This window comes from Phyllostomus hastatus, unplaced genomic scaffold (genome assembly GCF_019186645.2).
Source record: "Phyllostomus hastatus isolate PE091 unplaced genomic scaffold, TTU_PhHast_1.1 phas_scaffold_46, whole genome shotgun sequence".
In the NCBI taxonomy this organism is placed as follows: domain Eukaryota; kingdom Metazoa; phylum Chordata; class Mammalia; order Chiroptera; family Phyllostomidae; genus Phyllostomus; species Phyllostomus hastatus.
The window spans coordinates 2,449,931-2,467,542 of record NW_025334032.1 but is presented as its reverse complement, the minus strand read 5'-3'; the positions used below and the strand labels follow the sequence as shown (position 1 = coordinate 2,467,542).

General features: G+C 38.4%; 1 protein-coding gene and 1 pseudogene across 2 annotated transcripts in view; one reads left to right on the top strand and one right to left on the bottom strand.

The window, feature by feature from the left end:
• CDADC1 (cytidine and dCMP deaminase domain containing 1) overlaps nt 1-16,630 on the top strand; it is a 109,188-nt gene extending 92,558 nt beyond the window's left edge. For both annotated transcript variants that reach the window (XM_045821699.1, XM_045821700.1), the window contains one exon: nt 15,420-16,630. In XM_045821699.1, the coding sequence (XP_045677655.1) occupies nt 15,420-15,493 (74 nt within the window). In that variant the 3' untranslated portion in view covers nt 15,494-16,630. The remainder of the gene's footprint in view (nt 1-15,419) is intronic.
• Nucleotides 11,852-12,275, bottom strand: LOC123807712 (annotated as a pseudogene).
• Nucleotides 16,631-17,612: the final 982 nt, after the last annotated feature.

The following is a 17,612-nucleotide window of genomic DNA, read 5'->3' as shown; positions in this document are numbered from 1 at the left end:
TGGATCTATCCATTTCTAATAGAGGAATATTGAAGTCTCCAACTGTGATAGTGAAGTCATCTAATTCTCTTTGCAATTCTATTAGTTTTGCCTCATGTAGTTTGATGCTGTTGTTAGGTGGATATACATTAAAGAATATTGTGTCTTAGGGAAGATAAAATTGTGGAGGGGCTCCACCTGTAGGGCCCCCCTTCCCACCATGGATCAGAATAAGTCTACCAAGACATGATCTGCTTGGAGAGGAAAGGTGGCTAATCTCTCAAAGGAGAAGGGCCAGGAGCCTGTTCCTCAATGGGCTTTCATTGGGTTCAGTCTGCACAGGGACAGGTCATCAATCATTGTCAGGCAGTAATGATCAAACAATAGATAACATTCAAAGAACTATGAGGGCTTATTCTGAGTCAGGGTCAGTTAGTTAAAGGGCTATAAATCTTTGGGTAACAAACTCATTTCATGCTTGGATGCTTATCAGAAAATTGAGGACATATTTAGCAAAGCAGGTTTCACAGGATTTTATGCGTTCTTTCTGAGGCCTGATCCCCCCCGAGAACTGCCCATTCCTGCCCAGGGCTGTACTATGCTCTGGCATTGTTGCAGGCTTAAGTCAGGCAGGGGAAGTAAGGCAGCCAGGAGATTAGGAGACTGCTTTCCGACAGAATGAGGACTCAGGCTATGTCAAAACTGTGAGATGAGGGTTCATCACCCCCTTTTTCTGTAGTCCCCCAAGTCCTTCCCTGAGGGCCCCTTCATGACCATGCCTATCTTAGGTCATCGCTCCCTTGAGGAATCTTACCCATCATTGGCTAGCCAGTCATCTGCCCAGGGCCAAGTAGGGTGAAGTAAAAGTTGGCAGAGGCTGTGCCTCTGTGAGGGAGATAAGCTTTGTCTCCTTAGTGCCTTATGGTCCCAAGGTCTCTTTACTCAGCCTTAGCCATGGGGGGTTATAGCTTCTGAAACCAGGCAGGGCAGTTCCCAGCATAAAATAATGGCTTTCTCATTATGTAATGCCTTTTTTGTCCTGGTGACTTTGTTATGAAGTCTTCTCTGCCTGAAATTAATATAGCTACTCCTGCTTCCATTTTTTATATTTTTATTTATTGATTTTTAGAAGGAGAGGGAGAAACATCAATTTATTGTTCCACTTACTCATGCATTCATTGGTTGATTTTTGTATGTATTCTGACTGGGGATTGAATCTGCAACCTTGGTATATACAGTTGATACTCTAACCAACTGAGTTACCCCACCAGGGTCTTACTTCTACTTTCTTTTGATTAGTATTGCCATGGTATATTTTTCTCCATTTGTTTACTTTAAATTTTTATGTGGCTTTATATCTAACATGGGTTTCTTGTAGACAATATATAGTTAACTCTTATTTTTTTGACCCACTGTAACAATCACTGCCTTTTAATTGGTGAACTTAGACCACTGATGTTCAAAGTGATTATTGATGTTGTTGGATTAATAGCTACCAGTTTCATTGCTGTTTTCTCTGTGTTGCCATTCTTTGTTCTTATTTTTATTCTCCCTTTTATTCAGCCTTTTTGTGGTTGTAATTGAACAATTTAAATGGTTCCATTTTTCCTCCTTTCTTAATGTACTCATTATGCTTCATTTTTTACTTTTTAAAGGAAAAAAATTTGTAATATATATTTACAGCTAATCCAAATCAACTTCTAAGTAGTCACTTTAAAGTTAGTGTATTTTATAATAACAAAATAATCCTAATTCCTCCCTCCCATCCCTTATATCATTGTTGCCATTTATTTCACTTATATATAAGCATACATAAGCATATAAATGTGTTCATAAAATATACACATAAGCATCTATAATTGAAAACATTGTTGCTTTTATTACTTGGAATAAACTTTCATCTGTTATATCAATCAAGAATAAGAGACATAGGGCTTTCTGTCAAGATGGCAGCATACATAGACACAGATTGCCTCTTCACACAACCACATCAAAATTACAATTCAAATATAGAGCAGCCATCACTCAGAACCATCAGAAATCGAATTGAATGGAACTCTGACAAGTACAGAATTAAAGAAACCACATACATGAGGACTGATAGGATGGTGGAGACACAGAACAGGCTGGTCCCTCACCCATGTGTGGTGAATAAAAATTTGGGAGTGATATCTCAGGAGTGAGGAGCCCCAGCCCCACACCAGGCCTCCCAGCTCAGGGTTTGAGTGCAAGGAAGATAAATTCCCACAACTTCTGGCTGCAAAAACCAGCAAGGATTGAGTTGGTGGAAGAAAATGCTGGGGCTCTAAACAGTTCCTTGTAAAGAACCCACACATTCACTCATCTACTCAAACTCACTCCCTCTGAGCTCCGGTGCCAGGGTGGCAGCTTGAAAGGCACCAGTTACATACAGGGAGGAACTAAAGTGTATGGCATCAAGGCAAGCAAAGGACATTTTCCCTTTTCTAAACCCTCCCCCTACAGAGCCGGCAAGCTGGTGCCATATCTGAAACTCTATCAACCTGGCTAAAACTGTTGGGAGCTCCCCAGACACTCCACCCCACCCAACTTATGAGCCCACCCAAGCTGCTTTTCCATACGAATGGTTGGTCTTGCTTCATGCTTCACAACTTCCTAAATCTTATCAAACAGACAACAGCTGGCCTCAGTGAAACCCAGGCACAGCACTGGTTCACAAGTTTCACCTGGAAATCTCCAAGCCCAGCACACGTGGCAGCCATCTCAGATTGCTCCATAGCTCAGTAAGGGCAGCACCACCCCCCCACCCCCCCACCCCGGGTAAAACAGGTTGGGGCTGACCGAGGCCTGCACCACCTGGTAAACTCCATGGCCAGTGCACCCAGTGAACAGCTACAGACCACACCAGAGCAACACCACTCTGCCTCTGCACAACTTCTCATCTACAGAGGGTGGAAGTTGGTGGTAAGGGGTCACAGCCAATCCTTGCAGCTGAGTGGCCTGGGTAAATTTCTCCCATTGGTCTTCACACAGCAAGGAAGGCTCAACTACAAGAGGAGGCTGTTTACAGTCCACACAAAAGGTGCTCTTTGAGTACCCAGCTTGGGTGATAGGAGAGGCTGTGCCTCTTGACCCTAAAGGACACCTACTATATTAGGCCACACTACTAGACACAGAGTCAAAGCAACTCTAACTAATACATAAAAACACAGGGAGGCTGCCAAAACAAGGTGACAAAGAAACATTGCCCAAATGAAAGAACATGTCAAAACCAGAAAAAGAGCTAAACAAAATAGAGATAAGCAATCAGATACAGAGTTCAAAGCACTAGTCATAAGGATGCTCAAGGAACTGAGTGAGGACCTCAACAGCTTGAAAAAGATGCAGTCAGAAACGAAGGATACACTAACTGAAATAAAGAACAATTTACTGGGAAACAACAGTAGAGGGGGTGAAGCCGAAATTCAAATCAATGATATGGAACATAAGGAACTAAATAACAACCAAAAAGAAAAAAAAATATATATATATATATATATATAAAGGATAGTATAAGCAGCCTCTGGGACAACTTCAAGAGGTCCAACATTCACATCATAGGGGAAGAGAAAGAAGAGAAAGAGCAAGAAATTGAAAATCTATTTGAAAAAATAGTGAAAGAAAACTTCCCTAATTTGGTGAAGAAAATAGACAGGAAGTGCAGATAGTCAGAAACAATATGGATGCAAAGAGGCCCACACCAAGACACATCATAATTAAAATGCCAGAGGTTAAAGATAAAGAGAATCTTAAAAGCAGCAAGAGAAAAGCAGTTAGTTACCTACAGGGGAGTTCCCATAAGACTGTCAGCTGATTTCTCAAATTTTGTAGGCAAAAGGAATTGGCTAGAAATATTCAAAGTCATTAAAAGCAGGGACCTATAGCCAAGAATGCTCTACCCAACAAAGATATCATTTAGAATTGGGCAGATAAAGAACTTCCTAGATGAGAAAAAGCTAAAGGAGTTTATCATTACCAATGTTAAAGGGACTTATTTAAGAAAAAGAAGATCAAAACTATGAACAGTAAAATGACAAAGTACAAATCTATCAACAATGAAATCTAAAAAAACAAACTAAGTAAACAAGAAGAACAGAGACAAAATATGGATACAGACAGCCTTTTGTTCTATGGGAGGAGGATGTGGGGGAATGTGTGAAGAGGTGAGGGAATTAAGAAATACAAATGGATAGTTACAGAATATCCATGTAAAGTACAGTATAGAAAATGGAGTAGTCAAAGAATTTATATGAATTACCCATGGACATAGAAGTGGAGGGGAGATTACATGAGGAAGTGGTGGATCCTGGGTGGAAGGGGGTCCAAAGGGTGAAAATCAGGAAAACTCTAATAGCATACTCAATAAAATATAATTTGAAAAAGGAAAAGAATGAGAGAAATTTTTATTTCACCTTCATTTATTCCCTCTGATGTTCTGCCTTACTTTATGTAGATCCAAGTCACTTACGCATATCATATCATATTCTAACTGTAGAAAATCAAAGATTAAAAATTCTGAAAGAAGCCATGGGTGTGGGTGGAGGAAGATATTTTACTCACAGAGGAACAAACAGAATTACATCTGACTTCCAGATACCATAAGAGCAAAAATGGAGTGAAACAAAGTATTGAGAGGGAACATACCACCAACCTAGAGTTCTATACTCTGAAATTATCCTTCAAAAGTGAAGGAAAGCCATGGCCAGGTTGCTCAGTTAATCAGAGTATCATCCTGATATACCAAGATTGCAGGTTCAGTCTCCAGTCAGAACACATATAAGAAGCAACCAATGAATGTGTAAGTGGAACAACAGATCGATATTTCTCTTCCTCCCCCTCAAATCAATAAATTCTAAAAAAAAAAAAAGAACAAAAGTGAAGGAAAAATAAAGACTCTCTCAGACAAGAAAAAGAGGAACTTTATTGTCAACAGACCTACCTTGCAAGAAATGTTAACAGCAGTTCTTTAGAGAGAAGGAAAATATAACAGTATGGAATTTCCTCAGAAAACTAAAAATTGACCAGCAATTCCACTGCTGGGATTATACCCTAAGAATCCTGTAACTTCAATTCCAAAGAATTTATGCACCCCAATGTTAATAGCAGCACAATTTACAATAGTCAAGTGTTGGAAGCAACCTAAGTGCCCATCAGTAAATGAATGGATCAAAAATCTGTGGTACATTTACACAATGGAATACTACCCAGCAGAAAGAAAGGAGTTCCTACTCTTCATGACAGCATGGATGGATCTGGAGAGCATTATGCTAAGTGAAATAAGCCAGGTAATGAAAGACAAATACCATATGCTCTCACCTAAAAGTGGAATTTAACAAAACAAACAAATGAGCCAAATATAACCAGGAATATTGAAATAAAGAACAAACTGACAGTAATCAGAGGGGAGGGAGGAGAGGGATAATGGGGCGGGGAGGGCCGTCAAGGAACACATATAAAGGACACATGGACAAAGCCTAAGGCAATAGGATCAAGGGTGGGAGGTAGGAAGGGGTAGAATGGGGGAGTATGGTGGGGGGAAAATGAAGACAACTGTATGTGAACAACAATAATATTTTAAAGATGAAAAAAATGATATGCCTAGGTATAGTTTTTTTGCACTTATCCCACTTGCTGTTCACCAAGCTTCCTAGATCTGTGGTTTGGTGTCTGACATTAATGGGTAAATTCTCAGTTGTTTCAAATATTTCTTCTGTTTCTTTGTCTCTCCTTCTGGTATTTCTCATTATGCATGTTACATCTTATGTATTTGTCCCACAGTTACTGGATATTCTGCTATTTTCTGTAGTCTCTGTTCTCTTTGCTTTTCTCTTTTCAAGGGTTCTGTTGATATATCTCCCAGCTCAGAGATTCTTTCCTTAGCTGTGTCCAATTTACTACTAAGCCTAAGGCACTCTTCATTTTTGTTACAATGGGGTATTTTTTTCATCTTTAGCTTTCCTTTTTAGTTCTTTAGACTTCCATCTCTCTGTTTACATTGTCCATCTCTTCTTGCATGCTGTCTACTTGATCCATCAGAGCCCTTAACATTTTAATCATAGTTGTTTCAAACTCCCAGTGTGATAATTCCATCTTCCCTACCATATGTGGTTCTGATGCTTACCATTTCTTCAAATTGTGTTTTTTTGCCTTTTACTATGCCTTGTAATTTTCTCTTGATAGCCAGATATGATGTATCAGGTAAAAGGAACAGCTATAAATAGTCCTATAATAATGTGTTCGTGAAGTGTAAGAGGAGAGTAAGCATTCTATAATCCTTTGATTAGGTCTCAGTTTTGTATGGAGCCGATGCCTCTGGATAGTGAGTTTCACAAGAGTTTCTCAGTTTTTTTCCTCTCCTTTAGATGGGACAAGGTTGCTAGAATGGGCTAGAGCTGGGTATTTCCCTTCAGCTTGGTAAGTTAGGCTCTGATAAAACCCTAGCAGGTTAGGCTCTGGTCAACTAGTTTCTCCCTGAGGACAGACCTTGCTGAGAAGAACAGAGTTCTCTGGCATATTTCAAAATGGTTCCTTTTTATCATTTTGCCAGAAGCATGAGGTAATTATTCTCCAATACTATTGTGAAAACCTGGTCAAAGTCCTGGAGGTAAATCTTACCACACTGTGGGTGCCCCCGCAACTGATTTGCACTGTGTCTCCAACAGCTCACCAGTTACAGCTCAGGTTTTCCTACCTCCACTCTGGTTCTTATGGTTTTCCCTCATGAGCCTCTGCTTCTGTAAGCCACAGCTCCCTGTACTTTCTGTCTGTCTCTCCAATCTTGGGGGCAGGGATTTGTCCTGGGTCTTCCCCTCTCTTGGGTATCTAAGAAAATTGTGATTTTTCAGTCTGTTTAGCTTTTTACTTGACCTTAGAATTGCATTGCAACTTCTGTACTCATTGCATGTGGGAACAGAAACAAGAAGTCTAGTGATTATTTTTTTTAAGTTTTAGAAGAAATTGTTGAATGTCTTTCTGTTCTGGAGTAGAAAGGATACCTTATACCAGATGCAAATAATGTTGACCACAGAAGAAAAGATTAAGAAATTAGAATACATTACAATTAAGGACTTTTCTTTTCCAAAAGACATTATAAAGTGAAAAGACCAGCCATCCATTGGAAAAATATACTTTCCACACATGACAATGAATTGTTTTTCGTAACATATAAAGAACTCCTATAAATTGATAAGGAAGAAAATCTAATAGAGGATGGATAATTACAGGTATTTCACAACAGAAGAAACACATTTGTCTAATAAACAAGAAAAATGCTTCAAATCATAAGTAGTAAGGGAAATGCAAATGAAGATCATGAGATCATGTTGCAGCAATATTTTATACCCATTAGAGTTGCAAAACTAAAGTTTGCCAGTATCAAGTGCTGATCAGGATGTAGATCATTAAGAATTTTTTTCAAAAAGTCCAAAAATGTTTATGAAGTATCATTGGAAACAATAATATACAGAAGCATCAGTTCTCATTTTAAAGTAAAATTGACAGCATTTGCAGAATGTTCCTAGTACCTCACCATTCTTATCACTACTAGAAAACAAAACCAAGTTTCGGATCCAAAATAATTAATGAATTTTGATGGAAAGCATTATTCTTATCATTCTAGCTATTTTTCTGAATTTTACACTTGCACCTTTTCAATACTGAAGGTTTTTAAAATTTTTTATTAATATTTGTGAGAACTGGACTTACTTTCTTCATATTAAAACATACACACACACCCCTTACTAAATGCAGAGAAAATATACATTTGTTCATTACAATTCACCTGCTTTAGGACTTCCGGCCAAGATGGAGGCATAGGTGGACACATTGTACCTCCATGCACAACCAAGATTGGAACAACAACTTAGAGGCAGAATAACACCCAGAACTGACAGAAAATTTATCTGAATGGAAGTCAGACAGCCAAGAAGTTGAAATAGACCCGTTCATCCAGACCGGTAGGAGGGGCGGAGAAGAACAGCTGGACACTGGTCATGGTGCGGAGAACTGGGAGAATTGGGCGCATAAGGCAACTGGGAGTGCATAAGGCATCTGGGGCGAGCAAGATCGCAGCGGGTGGACCCTGAGTACGCAAGCAGCAGCTGGCAGACCCAGTGAGGCGGCAATAGTGGAGCAGGGAAGAGCACATAACCAAGGATCCCAGGGAAGGGACTGAGGTCCCACAGAGAACGGAGCTACCGCCATTGTTCCCTCTCAACCCCACCGTCACACACAACATCACCATCTAGCGACTGGGGTGCCCAGCCCTGGTGAACACCTAAGGCTCTGCCCCTCACCACAACAGGAGCGACCAGACCAAAAAAAAAAGAGAGAGACAGAGAGAGAGAGAGAGATGGCTCAAACAGAAGAACAAATCAATGCCCCAGAACTCATCCTTTTGAGCGACCAAGAGATAGCTAACCTATCAGATGCACAGTTCAAAACACTGGTGATCAGAAAGCTCACAGAATTGGTTGATTTTGGTTGCAAATGAGATGAACAAATGCAGGTCACCATAAAAGAAATGAAGGAAAATGCATAGGGAACCAATAGTGATGGGAAAGAAACTGGGACTCAAAACAATAGAGTGGACCAGAAGGAAGAAAGAAACAACCAAACAGGAAAGAATGCAGAAATAAGAATTCAAAAAAATGAGAAGCTTAGGAACCTCCAGAACATCTTTAAACATTCCAACATCCGAATTATAAGGGTACCAGAAGGGGAAGAGGAAGAGCAACAGATTGAAGATGTATTTGAACAAATAATAAAGGAGAACTTCCCCATTCTGGCAAAGGAAATAGACTTCCAGGAAGTCCAGGAAGCTCAGAGTCCCAAAGAAGTTGGACCCAAGAAGAAACACACCAAGGCACATCATAATTACATTAGCCAAGGTAAAAATGAAGGAGAGGATCCTAGAAGCAGCAAGAAATAAGGAGACAGTAACCTATAAAGGAGTTCCCATCAGACTGTCAGCTGCTTTCTCAGAAGAGACCCTGCAGGCAAGAAGGGGCTGTAAAGAATATTCCAAGTCATGAAAGACAAGGATCTATATCCCAGATTACTCTATCCAGCAAAGCTTTCATTTAGAATGGTAGGGCAGATAAAGTGCTTCTCAGATAAGGTCAAGTTAAAGGAGTTCATCATCACCAAGCCCTTATTTTATGAAATGTTAAAGGGACTTATCTAAGAAAAGATTTTTTTAAAAAGCATGTATAGTAAAAGGACAGCGAACTCACAATTATTAACAACCACACCTAAAGCAAAACCAAAAGAAACTAAGCAAACAACTAGAACAGGAAAAAAATGGAGATCACATGGAGGGTTAGCAACAGGGGAGTGGGAGGAGGATAGAGGGGGAAAAGGTACAGAGAATAAGTAGCATAGATTGTAGGTAGAAAATAGACAGGGGGAGGGTAAGAATAGTATGGGAAATGTAGAAGCTAAAGAACTTATAATTATGACACATGGACATGAACTAAAGGGGAGGAATATGGATGGGAGAGGGTATACAGGGTAGAGGGGAGTGAAGGGGGGAAATGGGACAAGTGTAGTAGCATAATCAATAAAATATATTTTAAAAAAAAACAAACAAAACAAAGAATTCACCTGCTTTAGATAATTTTTTCTTTTCACATATCAGCATCGAAAGCCAGTGTTTGATACATGCTGCAAAAGCTGTACAAAATGAAAAGACCCATTTTTCCCCTAGAGAAACCTTAAGGCAAAAGCCTTGTGCTACAAAAGAAAACAAAGCAGAGCATGAGGACTGTGGACTCAACTCAGATGAATAAGTACCACAAAGACGAAGATAATTTTTATGCAAACATATGTAAGAAGTTTAAAAAGGAGCATTAAACATCCATTTTCCTACAGAAATTATTATGTCAGATAGCTTGACTCCTGAAGCAAGTTGTTTAGATCTTAATTAACAGCTCTTAATTATCTCCTATGTTAACCATTGGTATCAGAGCCTTGTTTGGGGGCTCTTCTTTTTCCTTTTCATCACACAGACCTTTCATCAGAGGCCTAACCAACAATTCCTATAGAAGATAATCAGTATGTTTGCTGGTTCTTGTGGGAAAGCTGTTACATCATCCCCTTTGACCCTGACCCTGGGACTAACTCCAAAATCTGGCTGTTGCTTCATGTTTTGGGGTTGTACTAAAACAAATTTCTTTAGCATTGAGATTTCTTTAAGGCTACAAATTTTGCAAATTGGTCCCATTAAACAATGACCTAAAGGCAAGAGTTCTACAAATGGCGTGAATCAAACTCTTGCAGATTTCAACTGAATACAGTTTACATTCATCTCTAAATCTGTGATTAAGAAACAATTTGTAGGTTTCCAACTGGTTTCAATACTGGTTTAAAGTTTGAGTAATTTTACTGTATAGACATTAAATATTTTGTTTAAATATTAAACATTAAATCTTTTTTTAAAAATATCCAGACAGAAATAGAGAAAGCAGGAACAAAAGGCAACAGAAGAAGCAGTCCAATAAACAGGCTTGTGACTTTTATGCGATCTCCCGCAAGCAGGGAGATTTATTTCAGAATGTGTTCCAAAAATGCCTGGGAGCTATATGGGGCCTAAATCATTTTTTTTTTACACACCTACAAAGAGTTAGGAAACCTAGAAAACAAAGAACTAGGGTTGTTTCCTGTTGTGTGAGGAAAGTGCCAATATTACAGTTACACTCATTTAATAAGTTAGGGTGAATATTCTGTAGCATTAAGGGAATTGTCATTTCACTTAGCACTACTGAGTCCTTGCCATACAGAAGACTTCTGCTTGAGAAGTAAAAAAAAAAAAAAAAAAAAAATAGAATTTTAATTATCCCCAAAGGATACCTTGAGTTGGTTTAAGTCTGCAAGAGGAAGACTTCCTGGTAACAGGAAGTACCAAATTGGCTATTTCAGTAAATCTCAACATCACTTGCTCATATGTTCTCAGTTAATTATTCATCATTGTTTTCTAAATTAACATTAAAAACTCAACTTGCTAATACAAGTACATTTTTTAAAATTACCGGTTATCAATTCTGTGCATAGCTGACAAAGCAGTTTCTCAGTATTACCTAGGAGATTCTTCTCCTATAGCCGTTTTACATATGGCTTACCTAAAAAATCTTTTAAATTATCATTCAAAGTTAATTAAGTTGTAAATACTACTGAATAGGTCAGCTTATCAGTATGCAAGGGAATCCAAGGAACAACAGTAGCACAAAGTAAAAAAGCCCGAGGGAAAAGCTTTTCTTTGTATTTTCAGAGGCAAAGAGGTGAGCCACAATGCTACTGACTTTTAATCAATTAAACTATGTTGAATTGACAACTAATGTTCAAGTGTCAGAGTGTTTATTAACTTTCTTAGCAATAGACTTAAACCACTGCTTTCTTCCCTCCTCTCTGAGCATAGACATTCACCACTATAAACAGAGCTTACATCTATAGATGAAGTTGTGATTCAACCATCAGGGTACAATTTTAGTAGCACTTTCCTTCTTAGTGCATCATTTTCATCTCAAATGTCTGAGTATTCTCCAACTATTTGAATGGTTTACGCTGTGACATGATTTAAGCCACACTTAAACATATACTTACCATACTTGCCTTTACAGACTGTAATCTCACAATAATAACCCCTCTAGAAAACAGCTTTCCCTTGAGGCAAGCTTCCTTGGCGAAAGTTGAATTTAAGACATGGCTACCCAAAATGTGAGTCCCACTTCAAATCACAGACAGAGATATTCTTGCACCCATTTCATAAAATTTTCAAGTCCCTATATTATATAAGTAGGCTCACCACTGAACACATGACCCTTCTAAAATTTGACAACTTTAATATAGAAACAGGTTTCTAGAATTCCAGTTCTTTCTCTGTGCAAGCAGCTGTCTCTAAACTATTGTAAATAGGCATCCCTGCTTGCCAAGGTTCCAAAAACAGTTCGGTTCTAGAGAAGGAAGTGCCAGCTGAGGCAGGCTTAGTTTGGCTCTCTCCTGTGTAGTTCTTAGCATTAGATGAAGGAATTCAGGGAGAGGTTTCCAGAGCACAAACTCCATGGAAGGACGGCTCATGGATTTGATCAGTTTCTTTGTAGACTTCATCAAATTCCCTCTTTGAACCTGTTTTCATGGTATCAGAAAGGACAAGACTGGGGAAATGGTTAGTATTTCTGTCACCTTCGACTTCTTCATCAATTATCCTGTCCTGTTTCCTCAAGCCTCCTGACCACTTCACACTGCAGTTCTCCAGTCTTTGGGACCAGCACAGAGCCCTGCATCAGTTAGCCTTTTCTTTTTTATCAGACAGTCATCTCCTCCTCTAGCCTGTGTTTCTTTTTACAGGGAACTGAACTGTCCACACACAATGCTCCCACCAGGAATGCTCAAGAAAACTCGGGATCAGCCCTGCAGGGAAGGCCCAGCTCAAGAAGGCTGGAGGTGGCTGCAGGGAGGCCACTGAGGGACAATAGAGATTGGCCATGGCCCGGGAGACAAGAGTCTAGCCTGCAGCTCTGGGCACCCATGGCCCCAGTCCTGGCAGCTAGGAATTTTAATGTATTGCTGGTTGGACTGAAAATGTATACAACCACCTTAGAGACCAATTTGACATTATCTTTGTGAAGATGAACATCGTATACTCTGTGACTCAACATATTGTATAAAAGTTTGTCTTTTAGACAAAGAGCAACATTGTTCTTAAAAACAAAAACTAGAATTAACACAAATGTTTATCTCCAGAGATTAGATAAAAATACGGTATATTCCTACAGTGGAATATTATATGGCAATGAAAATAAATGAACTACATCTATTTTTAAACATGGATAGATCTTAGAAATGTAATATTGATGAAAAATAAAGTTGCAGAAGACTAAATTCATTATGATACAACTTTTATATAAAGTTCAAAAGGAAGCCAAATAATATGTTTATATGTGGTAAAATTATTTTTAAGAAGCAATGGGATGATAAACACAGGATTTAAGATAGCAGTTACTTCTAAAGGGGATAAAGAGGGATGGGATAAGATCACACACAGGAAGCACACAGGAAGTAATTTTGTTCTAAGTTTTAGGTTGTGAATTAAGTTCTTGATAACTCATTTTATTATTAGACTTTAAAACTTCCATTAGTATTACATATATATTTTTTATGTTTCAAGTATTACATAATAAGAGAGGGAATAGGCTTTCCAGATCTGCCTCATGAAGGCAAGACTATACCTGATCCAGGTGTCTTTATAACTAGGAAGACAGGGCAGAGCAGGATATACAGGTTTGGATTGCAGGCAGATACCCAAAAAGATGCAGAGGGGCAGGAAGAAACTTTTGGACATGATATGTTATCATCTTGACTTCTGTGATGGTTGCTCATATGTATACTAATTTCAAATCTCATCAAATTGTATACTTTAAACAAATGCAATTATTGGACCAATTAAGCTATTAAAATCAAAATACAGAAAGAGGTTGAAGCCAAGCTCTTCTGTCTGAACAATGAGGTAAGACTGTCTTCCAGTGGAGGAGTATGGAATGCGGGACAGCATTCTCTCATATTCTCCCAGCCCTATAGGCAGTTCCTTCCTCTCCCTGAAGGATAAGGAGATACATTTTGTTTCTTCCACCAAAAAAAAATAATAACTGCCCCCCAAATATTTTAAGTATATTTTATTGATTATGCTATTACAGTTGTCCCAAATTTTTTCCTCCCCTGTATCCCCCTACTCACTGCATTATCCCCCTCATCCTCCAGCATACCCCGCCCCCCATACCAGTTAATATCCATGGGTTGTACATATAAGTTCTCTGGCTTCTCCATTTCCTATACTATTTTTAACTTCCCCCTGTCTAGTTTGTTCCTACCTGTACCTCTTGTTCCCTGTACCTTTTCCCCCAATTGTCCCCCCCTGGCTCCCCACTGATAACCTTCCATGTGATCTCCATTTCTGTGATTCTGTTCCTGTTCTAGTTGTTTGCTTAATTTTAGTTTTTGTTTTTTTAGGTTCAGTTTGTTGATAGTTATGAGTCTGTTGTCATTTTACTGTTTATATATTTGATCATCTTCTTTTTTAAGATGTCCTTTTGACATTTCATATAATAAGGGCTTGGTGATGATGAACTTCTTTAACTTGACCTCATCTGGAAAGCCCTTTATCTGCCCTTCCATTCTAAATGATAGCTTTGCTGGATAGAATAATCTTAGATACAGGTCTTTGCCTTTCATAACTTGGAATACTTCTTTCTAGCCCCTTCTTGCCTATAAGGTTTCTTCTGAGAGATCAGCTGATAGTCTTATGGAAACTCCTTTGTAGGTAACTGTCTCCTTTTCTCTTGCTGCTTTTAAGATTCTCTCCTTATCTTTAATTTTGGGTAACATAATTATGATGTGCCTTGGTGTGTTCCTCCTTGGGTCCAACCTCTTTGGAACTCTGTGAGCTTCCTGGAATTCCTGGAAGTGTATTTCCTTTGCCAGATTGGAGAAGTTTTTCTTCTTTCAAATAAGTTTTCAATATCTTGCTCTTCTCCTTTTGGCACCTGTATGATTCAGATGTTGGAAGGTTTAAAGATGTCCTGGAGGTTCCTAAGCCTCTCATTTTTTTTTTTTTTTGCATTCTTGTTTCTTCGTTCTGTTCTAGTCAGATGCTTATTTTTTTCCTTTTGTTCCAAATTATTGATCTGAGTCCCAGTTTCCTTCCCTTCACTGTTGGTTCCCTGTATATTTTCCTTAATTTCACTTTGGGGAGCCTTCATTTCTTTGTTCATTTTAAAACCGAGTTCAACCAATTTTGTGAGCGTCCTGATTACCAGTACTTTAAACTCTGCATCAGATAGGTTGTCTATCTCCTCATTGCTTAGCTCTTTTTCTGGAGTTTTTATCTGTTCTTTCATCTGGGCCATATTTCTTTGTCTTGGCACATGTTACATGTAAGGGGCAGAGCCTTGGGTATTCACCAGGGCCAGGAAACCCTTCTTGCTGTGTTGTGGTGCTGTTACCTGGTTGAATGTTTCTTCAACTCCTTGGTTGTTGGACTTCTATGCAAATGTTTTTTCTGGCAGTTCTGGTTGTTTTTTGTTATTAATTTGGTTGCTTTCCTTATTTTGGTTGTGCAAGGGAGTGAAGTGTTTCTGCCTATGCCTCCATGTTGGCCCCCTCATCAGTCACCACCTTAAAAAATACTTGATGAATTGCTAGATTGCTAGCCTCACACTGTAGAGTGAACCTGGTTTTTTAAAGGTCAGATACTGTATGACCTGAGTGAGTTACCTAGATCTGTTTCTCAACAATTGAGAATTTTAAGAGAAAATAAATGGATATTTATTTTTAACTTAAGCATCATTTTGATCTTGCAACCTATATGACTTCAACAAATACCCACATATTTGAAGTGACTTTTTTCTAACATTGTTATCCTTGAACACTAGATGGTGTGATGAGACCCATCCCTCTGAATGAAGAGCTGCACCAGAACAAGAAGCTTTGTCTTGGAAACCACTAAGAAGTCCCATCTAAATTGGAGGGAAGACTTCAAGAAGTTTTATTACACTTTTAAAAGTCAGCCTTGTTAACTCAGAAAATAAGGGTGGATTTTGTAAATAGTTGAAATTTTAAGAAAGCTAATTTATTACTAGTATATGAATGATGTTAATGAAAATATTTTTATTTGCGATATATTTGTTTTTCAAAATATAAAACTATGCTCTTTTATTATACTAAATGGGGTAGTGGTGATTTAATGAGACCAATTTAATTGCCCAGAGGGGTTGATTTCTCCCTCTGTTTGCTTTATATTAGCCAGTTCACTGGAGGTCACATTTCAGCAGAGAAATGCACATATTTTAAGAAATATTAATTCCTTTGGATTATGACAGGGACAGTTAGTAAACTGCTCTAGGAATGTAAATAACAACTTTGCCATTTTTAAGAATCAATGTATAGATCACCAGAAGTTCACAGTTATACCCAAAGCTTTCTAATAACCAGAACTGATTTAAGATTGAATCATAAAAATGAAGTTGGTGGAACTAGTCTGCATTATTAAAAGTATATTTTTAAAAGGTTATTTTTATTAAGTTGATATGTGGAAATCATAATGATTTGTTTGACTATGATATTGTATCACTAATTTGGGATAGCAATGGGAAAAGATTATTCTGAGACAGTATTAGTATTTCATAGCACTTACTCCTGAAATCACTAACAATGAATCTTTTTTTAAAGCAAATATTTCTTTATTTTATTTTACTTTATTTATTTTTAGAGAGGGAAGGGAGGGAGAAAGAGAGAGAGAGAAACATCAATGTGCAGTTGCTGGGGGCCGTGGCCTGCAACCCAGGTGTGTGGCCTGACTGGGAATCGAACCTGTGACACTTTGGTTCACAGCCCGCGCTCAATCCACTGAGCTACGCCAGCCAGGGCTACAGTGAATCTTAAATTTGGTTTTGATCTTAACAGATGAGAAATATTTAGTCTGTAATATTGAACCTAACTTTTCAGAAGTCTGTACATAATGCTGCCCATTTTTCCCTCCATATAATTAACATGAAGTGTCTCATGGCTTTGAGTGCAAGGCCTTTTAAAAACATTTGCAAACCTTAAGCATACTGGAAGTAAACATTATGGTAGTTCAGTTACAGTCCAAACTGCTCTTCAGAAGTTTTTTCGTGAGAAACTTGCAGAAAATTAGTCCAAAGATAAAGATTTCTGTTTTGCACTTTCCTATGGTTAGAGAGGCAGTTGCAGTGGTCAATGGCCCTCAGGCCTGTGGCAGGCCATCCTGAAAAATGACTCTACTGGCTACAGACAGGTAATCAGTTTTGCCTCTATATTGCCTTTCCATGACATCATATGGCTTCAAAGGCCTCTCAGAATTATGCAGGGCATTTGAAATATTGACCAGATGCCCTGCTTATATAACAGGCTGCTTAGGTCCACTGGGAATTCAAATTCATAGCAAGCAGTGAAGAACTGTCATAAACATTTTAACATAAGATACAGGATTTGGAATAGAGAGGGAAGGGAGGAGAGGTAATTATTGGTTAGAGATAATCATTGGTTACAGTAAGCTCTTCTTTAATATTTACTCATCAGTATGAAAACACTGAGATTTGCTTACATTTCTCCAATTGTGTTTATACATTAATTATACATACTGAAATTTTTTTCTTGGATTTATTTTTTTACTAATACATCAAGTCCATCAAAAACTTTTTAAAGATTTTATTTATTTCTTTTTAGAGAGGGGAGGGAAAGGAAGGGAGAAAGAGAGGGAGAGAAACATTGATGTGAGATAAATATAGATTGGTTGCCTCTTGTATGCCTCCAATTGGGGACCTGGCCCACAACACAGGCATGTTCCCTAGCTGGGAATCAAACCAGTGACCCTTTGGTTCACAGGCCAGTGCTCAATCCACTGAGCCACTCCAACCAGGACAAGTCCAACAAATATTTTATTAATCAGTAAGTATTTTGTAGGACCCAAAATCTTGGAATATTGCCAGGTTTATGGATTCATGTGTTGGGTGTTTGGGGGATGGATATCAGAAGGGAGAAACATAAAAATGGAAAAAGTATGATTAGGAAATTAAAAATTGATACTTCTATAGCACTATTAAAAT